This window comes from Oncorhynchus kisutch, linkage group LG29 (genome assembly GCF_002021735.2).
Source record: "Oncorhynchus kisutch isolate 150728-3 linkage group LG29, Okis_V2, whole genome shotgun sequence".
NCBI classification, from domain to species: Eukaryota; Metazoa; Chordata; class Actinopteri; order Salmoniformes; family Salmonidae; genus Oncorhynchus; species Oncorhynchus kisutch.
The window spans coordinates 8678799-8692628 of NC_034202.2; the positions used below are offsets into that span (position 1 = coordinate 8678799).

A 13830-nucleotide genomic window follows, 5' to 3' on the forward strand; every position below is an offset into this window, starting at 1 on the left:
ATCATGGGGCAGGAGATCGGAGATGTCCGGTGATAGAAAGGCAGATTGAGTTTGCCAGGGTTAAGGTAGTACAGAAAGTGTTGTATGCCGACGCAGTGAAGAGTGTTAGAGGAAGATGGCTACAGGGTGAAAGATCATGAGAGGATTCCTGTGAGGAGGCAGAGGTCAAGAGAGAGAGTAATGGGAATAATATGTGCTTCAGTAACATGGGCTTTTTAGCATTTATAGCCATGGTTGTTAATTGTACAGCAGAAATGAATTGAAAGTCACCGAAAATAGAGGTTGTAGTGGCAGCGGCAGAGAAGTACTTGAGATTGCGAAGATTTACTGCAGAACAGCTGCAGGGGGTGTTGAGTGGTATTGATATGTCCCCTCAGAACATTGGTCTGGAGTAGGACTAGATAGGGTTAAATAGTGGAATGGGTGGTGTTTTTTTATAGAGGTCTAATAGATGGTAGGGTTATTTTCCTTTTCCCCAATTTTGATTTATTGTATCTAACAATATAATGTAGGTAGGCCGTGAATGGCATCACACACTAGTGCAGTAGGTGGCGGTGTGTGCACCTAAAAGTTGGATGCGATCCGCCAATTAACTTCCAAAGAAGAAGAAGAAGTAGAAGAAGTTGAAAATAGTAAACGTCATCAGCGTGCTGCCAGTTGTATTTTCGACCAGAAGGAGAAATGGCTGCAAGGTTACTGCTCCGATCGTCCATTAGGGCCGCTACAACTTGCCGGGCCGCACCGGTCCCTATTCTCACCCGCGGCATGGCTGCTGGAGGTGAGTCGGTAATGTTGAGTTTTTGGGCAGAAGCATCATATTAGACATATTTGATGTCATGCCAAGGACAGACGATGCCAGGCAATGGCGCAAGGCTTAGCTATCCAATTTATCAGAGCTAGCTAACAGTATAGTATTAGATGGCTGTCATAAAATGTTCGTTGTAGCAATATATATATATATATATATATATATATATATATATATATATATGTTACGTTTTTTGTTCACATGAAGTAGCTAACTGAGCAGATGTAATTTTTTCCATGTTCTATATTGAGTTATTTTGTCTTTATAGCGACCGTAGCCAAAGATGGTGCATTAGCCTTCTAGCTTAGTGTCGACATTATTATTATTGAGTGTAGCGCGAAAGTAGCCCAGTGCTAATTTTGCTAGCTGGCTAGCTAAATCCAATCACATCAGCCAGCTGACAAGCTAGTTAGCTAAGCTTGCTAGCAAACACTGACGATGACATGTTTTCAGGCATCCCCACCGACGAGGAGCAGGCCACTGGTCTGGAGAAGATCGTTATGAAGGCTGCCCAACAGGGCGCGGTAGGTCAAGATTTTGGAGTATTTAAAAAAATTATATTTTATTGTCAGTTAGCTAGTTAGTGGAAAATACTTAACGTTAGAACGCTAGCGTTGATGTAGCTCTCGAGAACCCAAGGCCAGGGTAAGTCAAATCAGTTTTTTTTGTTTTGTTTAATCATTTCTGGTAGATCATCAAAATCACGTTTTTGTACTCATTACGCAGTTTTGTTCAAAATGAAGTACAATACTTTTGGAATTGAATTGTCGAAAGTTTTGAAGGTAGATTCTTATAACCGGTTGAAAATGACTCCGTCACGACATCCTGTTGGCAGCAACCTTTGATAAATAGACCAATGTCAAAACAAAGGTCAGTTTAAATCAATGAATATGTTGAACCAGTTCATGATATATTTAAAACCTAAACATAAAATGTGTTACCTACACATGCATGTGCTACCTACACATGCATGTGCTACATTGGTCATCATATTTTTTAGAGCACCTTATAAACTGTATTTGCACCAATCCCCCTCTTTTGACAAGTGGAAATAAATCACTCGTATGAATTACTATACACTGTTGAAACTAACACAACTCAAAAGACACATGGAAATATTGTTTACAGCACTCATTAGAAGACAAGTTACTGAAGACAGCCAGCTACATTTTTGGAGTGATTCATTTATTTGTGAAATCACTTGTACCGCTTTCGTGTTGAAATCATTAGGGGAGGGGGGAGAGTGGAGCGTAAGGTTGCACATCCTATTCAAACTAACGACTATAAAACACATGGACTCTGGCAATATGTATATCACTAGTTAGAAATGTTAATCCTCACTTTTTGCAAACCTTTGGACCTCATTTTCATACCAGTGTGAAATTATATTTTTAATGTACAAAAGATGCACTTAATGTACGCAGTTTAGCAAAGTTGCACCTGGCTTTAACAGTCTCCAGCCAAGGTACGACATCTTCTCACATTGCACTCGTATTTCTATTGGACCATTCAATCCACGTTTCCGGTGGGAAGCAGGTGTTAAGGCGTCTGCATGCTTCCCAGCCGAAACAGTTCAGAAGAGTTTGTGCATATACATCAAAATGTCATCCAAATATGTTAGTTTTGAGCTTCGCCAAGGGTTTTTTGAGCAATAATTTTTCTTGAGGCAAGCTGAAGTCTACGCCCCTTCATCGTGATTGGTTAACAGTATGGATTCTTCAGGAAATCTTCAATTCAACGAAAGACTACTTATTTTCATGCGCACTGACATTTAGAAATACTGCACCAAACATCTTGGATGTAAAATTGTGTGACTAAGATCTCTGCAAAAATGTAATTTATGGACAGATTTCTTGAGGTTCCTTAGATGAATTTTGACCATTTTGAGGAAGCTAGGACATCTCAAAATGGACAAACCACACTATTGTTGCTTTTTGTCTCGTTTTTGAAGCACAGGTCTTTTACGGGAGTGTGCGAACACACTCGTTCGCCTAGCTGACTTTACTCAAAACAACTTTGTTAAACTGCATACAGTATGTTTATCTTTTGTATCTGGAACATTTGTTCTTGTTCATATGAAAGTTAATGGACAACTCCACCACGTTTTAACCTAATTGTCATTATCTCATCCAGCACAATACCAGTGTCAACATATATGTGAAAATTCAACATTTCTATGTTGAAAAAAATAACATCAGGTAGAACTTTAGCTTAATTTTTACATTTATCTAGGCTAGCCTGTTAAGAACAAATTCCTATTTACAATGACGGCCTACACCGGTGTTAGCAATTGATGTTATTCTTCAATAACACTGACCCCCCCCCCAAAGCAAATCAGGGGGAGAAAATATATTTATTTGAGAAGGACAAATCATAGATGCTACGCTAAAAAGTGGACGTTCAGTCTTCCCTGTCAGTTTTTCTCCACAGAACAAAGGACAGGATGCCACTTATAACCCCCCCACCCTAGCCTGGGGTGACAATTTTTTACCAGTTGTCGGTAGGCTATATTGATTGTCATTATGGAGACACCTATTTCCAACACTTTTCCCATAAAGCATATTAACACGCTAGAACTGATGTGCAGTCCTTTTATAGAAATAAAGGCCAACTCTGCAATGTGACGTCATCACAGTGCGCAGCTGAACACTGTATGCTGGAAAACACTCGATTTGTTAGTTTTGATTAAAGCGAAATGGCAGGTAATTAAATACAAAGACCAAATGTGTTTTTGAATGGGTTCTGCGAGTGCTAGCTGGCTGTACTACAGACACCTGTTGTGGGAAAGACTCATTGTTATCTTTTCGGAAAACTGGTTGCAGTAAAAGCGAACCTGGCTACTAAGGAGATCCTGAGGGAAATAGACGAGTACCAACAGCTTTACGCCATGGAGGAACAACATTCTCCATGGAAAGATCCGACTACCTCACAAAATAACTTTAACCCCAAAAAAGAAACCGAGTTACCTACCGTTGAATTAGAGGCTAGTGCTCTGGCTGGAATTCATGCAACACTGTAGAAGTTGTGAGAAGGTAGCAGGTCTGGGGGGGGAGTTTGGAGTTTAGCCGAGTGAAATTATCACACTCCAAGGAGAGAACAAGGCACTCGCAGCCAAGGTAAAAATCCACAATTCCAACATGGATTGTCTACTCAGGGAAAACAGGGTGGTGGAGTTGCTACTAGACATACAAAGTCGTAGCATGCGTGAATCTTTTTTTTCTGAGATTCCTGAGGACGCATCCAATAATCAAGATCAGAGAATTCATGCAATCCGCCTTGAAACTTCCTATAGAGACACAAGGTGACTTTCCACCGAGTACAGACTTGGAGCTCTGAGTGACAAGACCATAAGTCCCTGACCGATCATCACAAAATTTGAACACTACCAACAAAAGGAGCTGATCAGAATCAGGGGAAGGCAGCTTAACCTCTCTAGGGTATGTGGGACTTCCCACCTGGCCAACATCCAGTGAGATTGCAGAGCGCCAAAGTCAAATACAGAAATACTCATAAAAATTCTGAACTTATTTTACATAGCTTTAAAGATTAACTTGTGAATCCAACCACGGTGTCAGATTTACGGCAAAAGCATACCTTACGATTATTTGAGAACAGCCCAGCAGACAAATCATTACAAACAGTAACAATCAAGATAATTAATCCCTTGTCTTTGATGATCTTCATATGGTTGCACTCAGACATTCATTTACTCAAATGTTCGTATTCGATAGTCTCTTTATATACAAAAACCTCAGGCAGACAGAATTGTATCTTTAAAGTTCATAGAAACATGTCAAACGATGTTTATATTCAATCCTCAGGTTGTTTTTAGCCTAAATAATCAATATTTCAACCGGACAATAACGTCCTCAATATGAAAGGCACTCTCTCGGGATTGCGCATGAAAAAGCTGTGACACGGCAGGGTCCACCCATTCAGACTGGTCTTACTCCCTCCATTTATCAGAATACAAGCCTGAAACCATTTCTAAAGACTGTTGACATCTAGTGGAAGGCATAGGAACTGCAATTTGAGTCCTAAGTCAATGGATACTGTAATGGCATTGAATAGAGAACTACAAAAAAAAAAAATCCTACTTCCTGAATGGATTCTTCTCAGGTTTTCGCCTGCCAAATCAGGTCTATTATACTCACAGACACTATTTTTAACAGTTTTGGAAACTAAAGAGTTTTCTATCCAAATCTACCAGTTATATGCATATTGTTGTAAGCTAAAATATGGATTTGTTTTGGTCTTACCAAGGATAATTTTTAATTAAGACCCCTTAAGGTATAAAGAGAGAAATTATTGGATGAAACATTGAATTTGGCATTACTGCTATTAGCCAATAAACACATTTAATAAGTCCCCCCAAAAATCAAAAGTAAGTTTATTCTGAAGTCTCCTATATATGAGAGATCAGGATTTTTATTTTATTTAATTTTTAACATGTATTTATCCCCTTAGTTTAGAGCCTAAAATATCTCTGTATATACTTTCATTTTCTTTTTACGATCATGAGGTTTGTGGGCATCCTAGAGCTAAAGTGGTTCAGTAGTGGTCATAACACTTTGTAGGCCAAACCGTTTGGACACTACAGACATTTGTGAGAAGATTGCTCATGCTCTGATAAACACCGCTCAAGCTCTGCCACCTTTCACTGGAAAGGGCGATATCAGTGGATGTGGTGGGTTGAGACGCAGCCCATGCAAAAACAACACATCGCTAGCTTAGCAGACACATTTTGATTGGGATTTTATGTTACTTAGATTTCCATGGGGCGGTGTAAATTATAGGCTAAGGATTTAAGTGCATCAACGGCGTCGTCCCCGGTCACCGTACGTACATATCCCAACCAGAAGCCATGGATTACAGGCCACATCTGCCTTGAGCTTAAGTCAAGAGCTGCCGCTTTCAAGTAGAGGGACACTAATCCGACCGCTTATAAGAAATCCTGCTACGACCTCCGAGCCATCAAACAGACAGTGTCTACACAGGACCAAGATTGAATCCTACTAAGCCGGCTCTGATGTTCGTCAGATGTGGCAGGGCTAGGGCTGTGGCGGTCACACACTTTTGTCAGCCGGTGATTGTCGAGCAAATAACTGCAAGTCTCACGGTAATTGACTGTTAATTAACATAAACATGTTTATCTCCTGGCTTCCATGCATAGTCTACAAGCCACTGACACACACCTTTTTGGAACGTCTACATTTTAAACTAATAAATCGATGTAAAATATTCTACACCATCACCATAAATCCATTATTTTACACAGGTTTAAAGAAACATAATTTGAAGAAGATGTAGTATATTTCAGAAGAACAGAATAGCATGCAGAGTTCTTCTGAAGTGCTAGGCCCTGATATGGCTATGCCACATGGCTGTCGGCTACGGTAGTTAATTTAGCAGGCAAGATTTGCTTAGAATTCCATGCCATACATTTTTATTTTATAGTATGAGGGATACAATTGAACATCTTAACAGCTTAATAAAATGGAAAGGATATTTAAAAAGAAATCCATGCCTTTTGTGTCCTTGGGCTGAATATAATTGTAATTCCTGGCTGCTGTGCTCCGAAGCCCCTCATTCACTTGGCCCCTTCAGATTGTAGCCAATGCATTTTAACTCATAAGTAGGCTACAATTCAATTCCGACGCCCATATTGAAAATGTTAGAGGTTTCCATATTTAGCCTAATTTTCGTCAGCCAACAAGATGAGTAGGCCTAAAGAAAAGCAAAGCCTATGTCAATCTACTATCCCTAATAATACAAAAGTTGACCTATGCTATTAGTCAACTGTTCTGCACAATAAATAAATATTCCAAACATACTCTGGGACAGTTGTGGGATGGGATATATCCCAAATTAATAAAACTACTCACATCAATCTTTTAAAAGCAATGAGGCTGATGCAACAGATCAGAACATTTAGCTTAATATGTTGCTAAGCTATTATGTGATTTTCTTCACATTTTAAGCGCAGCAATGCGCACATGGCAGTAGGCTATACGCGCATATGTTCCCAAATGCAATCAATTAGCGGGAAAACACTTCTGGCAAGTGAAGGCCAATGCGATTTATGCATGTAATGCTTTATTAAAAAGGTGTGTATTTATGGTGACCAATATCTTCCCCAAACTTAACTCAACTCAAATTTTATTTGTCACATACACATGGTTAGCAGATGTTAATGCGAGTGTAGCGAAATGCTTGTGCTTCTAGTTCTGACAATGCAGTAATAACCAACAAGTAATCTAGCTAACAATTCCAAAACTACTACCTTATAGACACAGGTGTAAGGGGATAAAGAATATGTACATAAAGATATATGAATGAGTGATGGTACAGAGCGGCGTAGGCAAGATGCAGTAGATGGTATTGAGTACAGTATATACATATGAGATGAGTATGTAAACAAAGTGGTATAGTTAAAGTGGCTAGTGATACATGTATTACATAAAGATGCAGTAGATGATATAGAGTACAGTATATACGTATACATATGAGATGAATAATGTAGGGTATGTAAACATATTAGGTAGCATTGTTTAAAGTGGCTAGTGATATATTTTACATAATTTCCCATCAATTCCCATTATTAAAGTGGCTGGAGTTGAGTCGGTGTGTTGGCAGCATCCACTCAATGTTAGTGGTGGCTGTTTAACAGTCTGATGGCCTTGAGATAGAAGCTGTTTTTCAGTCTCTGTCCCAGCTTTGATGCCCCTGTACTGACCTCGCCTTCTGGATGATAGCGGGGTGAACAGGCAGTGTCTCGGGTGGTTGTTGTTGTCCTTGATGATCTTTATGGCCTTCCTGTAACATCGGGTGGTGTAGGTGTCCTGGAGGGCAGGTAGTTTGCCCCCGGTGATGCGTTGTGCAGACCTCACTACCCTCTGGAGAGCCTTACGTTTGTGGGCGGAGCAGTTGCCGTACCAGGCGGTGATACAGCCCGACAGGATGCTCTCGATTGTGCATCTGTAGAAGTTTGTGAGTGCTTTTGGTGACAAGCCGAATTTCTTCAGCCCCCTGAGGTTGAAGAGGCGCTGCTGCGCCTTCACGATCCTGTCTGTGTGGGTGGACCAACTCATGCGTGTGCTTAATTTTAAGGAGCTATTTGCCCTTTTTAGTTGTAATATAAACCATATCATATAGGCCTTTGGGCTAGGCTACATAAGATGTGCGACTATGATTTTGAAAAAGATGCAAAAGGCATTTACTATTCCTTACTGCACAAGCTGGGTATCATTCACAAGTGGTAATACATGATCCACCTGATGGGCTACTATTGTCACCCATCAAACTATTCTTAAATGAATGTCTTTGCATATACTAGATAATAAGTGTGAAATTAGTTTTGATTTATAATGGACCATTATCATGCTCCTGTCTTGGAACAGGGGCATGCGAAGGAAAAAACATGTCAACTACTTAAATAGCGACTGGACGCTTTTCCCATGGTTCATTTTCATGCCATCCAGGTAGGCTATACTCCTGTTGTAAAGAGAAGTGATGTGCTTAATATTAGGAAAGTTGATAAATAGTAGGCCTAGCCTAAAGAAAGCTGATGGAATCCATCAAAACTGTTTTCTCACACAATAGCCTATAGAAATGTTATACAACATGAGCTCATGGGTGGTCATGAAGTGATTGATTAGATTTTCGATTACATTTGTATTGATCTCAGTGATTAGAGGGAAAATGGAGTGCTGAGTACCAGGCAGTTGGCAAGTTTGGTAATGACCATCAGCAGCATTAGAGCTTGGAGAAGCCTAATTACCGTGACTAAACAGTAATGTGGAATTTGACTTATGACCGCCGGGCTTAAACGATCAGAGATTACAGAGGGAAATCCAGCTGCCCAGTGACACTAGCAGAGCCTGCCGAATTTTATTTTTTTGTGTTTTTTTTAATTTTTTTGAGACCGATACTGATTTTTAGGGAAGCAAAAGTTTCCTCTATACAGTGCCTTCAGAAAGTATTTGCACCCCTTGACCTTTTCCACCTTTTTTTGTTTTCTAGCCTGAATTTAACTATATCATTTATATTGTCACTGATCTACACACACTGCCCAATGTCAGTGGAATTGTTTTTTAGAAATTAAATTCAAACGATTAAGCTGAAATGTCTTAAGTTTTCAACCCCTTTTATGTTAAGCCTAAACTTCAGGAGAGAAAGATGCATGTTTTTGTTGTTGCCAATTGCATGGAGTAGCTGTGCTATCTTTACACCCCACATACAATTATCTCTATTTTTCTATTGTGTTATTGACTGTACGTTTGTTTATCCCATGTGTAACTCTGTTTTACTGAGTACAACTCATCATATTTTCAAGCTGCATCATGTTATGGGTATGCTTGTAATTGTTAAGGATGAGTTTAAGGATAAAAAAAAAGAAACAAAATCCTAGAGAAACCTGGTTCAGTCTGCTTTCCACCAGACACTGGGAGATTAATTCACCTTTCAGCAGGACAATAACCTAAAACACGAGGCCAAATCTACACTGGAGTTGCTTACCAAGAAGACCGTGAATGTTCCTGAGTGGCTGAGTTGACTTAAATCTACTTCAAAATATGTCAAGACCTGAAAATGGTTGTCTAGAAATGATCAACAACTAATTTGGCAGAACTTGAATAATTTTGTTAAGAATAATGGGATATGTTGCACAATCCAAGTGTTGAAAGCTCTTGGAGACTTTCCCAGAAAGACTCACAGCTGTAGGTACTTCTACAAAGTATTGAATCAGGGGTGTGAATACTTTCTAAAGACACTATCACTTGAAAGGTAATTTCATGACCATACAGAACCACTTGTCAAACAAAGTTTAAAACATTTATTTTTATTTTTTACTTTTAGACATTTTATATGGGTGATTCTGATATGTACCCTAGAGGTCAAAGTTCTGTGGACCTCAACATTCCTGAAAATGTGTCTGATTTGAAGTGTGACTCTATTCTTTCCAATGATGTATAAGTGAGCAATAACTTGTTGTAAACTGCCATTGTTTGTCATAGAGTAAAATCTCTATGGGTAAACAAATTCATGGGATGTAGGGATGAAAGTAATTAAACACAGCAGTGCAGCAATGGTAGCTTTCTATCACATTTTTCAACTCTAGGGACATCGACCTTAAAGCAGCATTCCGCATTTGAAACAGCTGAGTGATGGGCCTGGAGAAATGTAACCACTCTCAAATTCATAGTGCTAGGGATGCAAGGACTGATCATCCAAGATATCTAAATGATTGTTTTAAGCATGTTTAGAGGCTATATAGGCCTAGTGTTGGTTTACAATGGAGTAAAAGCGTATATTTTGGGTTCTGATGGGGTACGACAGCTGAACTAAGCTCAGGAGGTGTTTTGTTACATTCGTCAGGAATCAATGGGTAAATATCACACATTTTATAAGTAAGGAAATGGATGTAGCAACTGCAGTCTGCTGATAACATGACGGTGGTAGACCTGATCACCGATGAGACGGCCTATAGGGAGGAGGTCCTTGACCTGGCATTGTGGTGCCAGGACATACCTCTCCCTTAATGTCAGCAAGACAAAGGAGCTGATCGTGGACTACAGGAAAGGGATGGCCGAGCATGTCCACATTGACGAGGCTGTAATGGAGCATGTTGAGAGCTTCAAGTTCCTCGGTGTCTACATCACTGCCAGCTGATGAAGTGTGATTCCTCACTCCAGAGAACAAGCTTCTTCTGTAAGCTAGTGTGGGCTACCACTTTGCGGCCGAGCCATTTTTGCTCCTAGGCGTTTCCACTTCACAATAACAGCACTTACAGTCGACCGGGACAGCTCTAGCAGGGCAGATATTTGACAAACTAACTTGTTGAAAAGGTGGCATACTTTGACGGTGCCAAGTTGAAAGTCAGAGTTCTTCAGTAAGGCCATTCTATGGTCAAAGTTTGTCCTATGTAGATTGGGTGGCTGTGTGCTTGATTTTATACACCTGTCAGCAACAGGTGTGGCTGAGAGAGCCAAATCCTCTAGTTTGAAGGGGTGTCCACATACTTTTGTATCTACCTTGATTACCTCGGACCCCTGCACATTGACTCTGTACTGGTACGCTGTGTGTGTGTGGCACTTTGTGTGTGTGTGGCACCAAGTTACTTATCGTTACTTATTGTGTATTTATTCCTCTTATTTTTCTCTCTGCATTGAGAAGGGACGGTAAATTCAGCGTTTCGCTGTTAGTCTACACCTGTTTTACGACGCGTGTGATTTTGTTACTTGGCTAACTTAGCTAGGATCATTACAAGGGTTCTTAGTGGGCTTTGCCCTTATTGTAGTTCACTCTCTCATACTGTATACGTCTCTATTACTGAACCTGCCTTGTTTGAATTCCTTCCAGGACCCCTACAGCATGCTGAAACCCAAGGAGTATGCTGGCTCCAAGACTGACCCTCATCTGGTGCCCTCCGTCACCACAAAGAGGATTGTGGGCTGTGTCTGTACGTGACTGGCTTCATATTAGTCTTGCAACAGCTGTCTGGTAGCGCTCTGTTGCCAGAAGCCATACCACTCATTTGTCTTGGCTGTCCGATTGTTCTCGTCTCTGCTCATATCTAATCTCTCCTTCAATCACTCTCTCCCCTTCCCCCTTCTCTCCATCTCTAGGTGAGGAGGATAACACAGCAGTGGTGTGGTTCTGGCTCCATCAGGGCGAGGCTCAGCGCTGTCCCTCTTGTGGCTCCCACTACAAACTGGTGCCCCACGAGCTGCCACACTAAAATATATACACCCTCTATCTATTATATACATACACACCACCAAAAAAAACCACACCTATTCCCTTACATTCACTCTGAAAGATTCCAGCTTCTTTAGAATGGGGTGAAGTGGGGTTAGACAGTGATGTCAGAAATCACAATGCTCCTTCAGGAAGTGTATTTGCACTGGGAGTAGGGGGTTCTAAATTAGAATGTTGTGCACTTCCTGGTTTCCTTTTTATGATTTCTTTGCTGTCCAATTCTTCTTTATCTCATCCTAGAGTCTACTTGATGATCTTAACTCCATGTTTATTATTTACGGTGTGGGCACAACGTTATTGTTCAAGCAATTATATTCAAACAGCAGTTTACGTTGACGTATGTACTGTACAATGTTACACTTGGTCTAGTTTACCCCTCTTATCAAACCAATAAACTCTTAACTCCTCATGCTTTTTCAGTGGTGACGTGTAGATTGTGGTGGTGATGGCGGGACACTGTCAAAAAAAAAAAAATCTCCTTTGTGGTCGGCTGTGTGATGTTCTGTACATGTACCGCAGTTTTGTAGGTCTCTCGATATGACTTGCTTCTGCTACTTGTGGCCAGTCACCAACAGAGGGTGACATTTACCATCAGATGATCCCAGTTCTGTGCCTCCCTTGCAGATGTTCCGTACTCATTCTATATAATGAGTACGGTTACATGCACACCATACATACATACACAATATTGTGGGTAGTCAGATTAATATAGTGGTTTGATTAAAAATGTTCACATATTTTTCGAAGAGAACAATTTCCCTAATAGTCTTGTTTACATGGACACAAAATAAAGGTTCTACTTGACTGACCATGTTATTTTTGGGGAGTTCGATCTAGAAGTGAAAGAAATGCCTATTTAGGCGAGGTGCTGGTTAGCAGAGTAGAACACTTGAAAAAATAGAGCGAGCCGCACACTCTAGGGGCTCAGACTCAATAACCTAATATCCAACGTTTAGACACGCTGTCTTCATCAGGGTATAATGACAAACACTGCGGGGTGACCAGTTTATATAGAGTCAAAGGACACATACAGGGGTCAAATCATGGCTGGGTGTGGCCCGAGATCATTGGTTAATTCTCATATTGAGAAAACATGCAAATGGATATATGATCATCGATACAATTTGGCCACATAGGGCTGCAAAATCACAAGATTGACTTCAGATCAAAATCGACGTTGAGACCGAAGGGAGCAAGGGTCTTTAAATGAAAGATCCAGGTAGCCTCTCGTTTTAACAAATTGTCGAGGTCACCCCCTCTGCTAGGGAGGGTGACATGTTCGATGCCGATAGGACGTAGGGACACGTCACTCGTGTTAGAGGGAGACTCGCTCGAGTCGGCTGGTGCTACTACATGCACAGACACAATACACTGCTGAAACTGCATTTTTTTTTAAAGGTGTTTTACATGTAATCATTCAAAATTGCCCTGAAAACCAAGTTTTAATCAGCATACTTATGTTTACTTTGATTATGACCCATGTGGTGATTTTAAGATGAGCAAAGTAAGGTGTTTACATGACTAATGCCATGCTCTGCCTACTGCCATAAGCAGTTTAATATGAATTAGTGAACCGTACTGACTCCTTCAGGGACTGGCTGATATCATTTAAAAAAACTTCTGCTTAGTTATTCCTGAGGATCTTGAGTCATTCGGCTGGTTAGTTTGGAAACTGCTGTGTTGAAGCACGTCTCAGTCTGACTCCCAACTTCTCCTGTACTGGACAGAACATCAGAATGTCTGAGTTCCTTAGTTTTTAAGTTAGTCACACTAGTGTTGTTCCATTCTCAGTAGGCCTACAGGATGTTTATACAGATGTCCTCCACAAGATGGTGTGAAATATGAGGGTTCTTTGACCCACTGCTTGTCTTCAAATGACACCTTATTCACTATAGTTCACAACTTTGAAATGACACCATTCCCCATATAGTGCACTAAGTGGAGGGGGAATAGTCTAGGTTTAGGTTGTCAGTGGAGATTTGCCCGGGGCTATAATCCCCTGTAGCCTAATGAAGTTGCGTTTCCATGGCTACTAGAAGAAAAGGATGGTGATGCCCAATTACCCATCGTGTTTTTTTTTTTTTTTTTTCCCTGTGTATTTTGGGACTCATTCCTTGTCCTTCTATATTTCTACCCATTACCACTCTTTCAGGAGAGGTTGAGGAATGGAGAGGAAGAGAGGACAGTCACATCCTACAGGTCTGAGAAATGCCTGACTTGAGCTGGGAAATTATTAATACTGCAGGAAGGGTGTAGGGGGAAAA

At 40.5% G+C, this 13830-nt stretch overlaps 1 protein-coding gene across 1 annotated transcript; it reads left to right on the top strand.

Annotated features, from left to right (window-relative positions):
• The first annotated feature begins 598 nt into the window (after positions 1 to 598).
• cox5ba (cytochrome c oxidase subunit 5Ba) lies at positions 599 to 11979 on the top strand. Its single transcript, XM_020465873.2, has 4 exons — positions 599 to 778; positions 1262 to 1332; positions 11168 to 11267; positions 11434 to 11979. The coding sequence occupies exons 1-4, from the start codon at positions 682 to 684 to the stop codon at positions 11544 to 11546; spliced, it is 381 nt and encodes a 126-aa protein (XP_020321462.1). The 5' UTR covers positions 599 to 681; the 3' UTR covers positions 11547 to 11979.
• Positions 11980 to 13830: the final 1851 nt, after the last annotated feature.

Coding starts and splice junctions, on each gene's coding strand:
- cox5ba (XM_020465873.2), top strand. CDS start 682: ATGGCTGCAAGGTTACTGCTCCGATCGTCCATTAGGGCCGCTACAACT. Junction 779..1,261: donor CCGCGGCATGGCTGCTGGAG/GTGAGTCGGTAA, acceptor ACATGTTTTCAG/GCATCCCCACCGACGAGGAG. Junction 1,333..11,167: donor AGGCTGCCCAACAGGGCGCG/GTAGGTCAAGAT, acceptor AATTCCTTCCAG/GACCCCTACAGCATGCTGAA.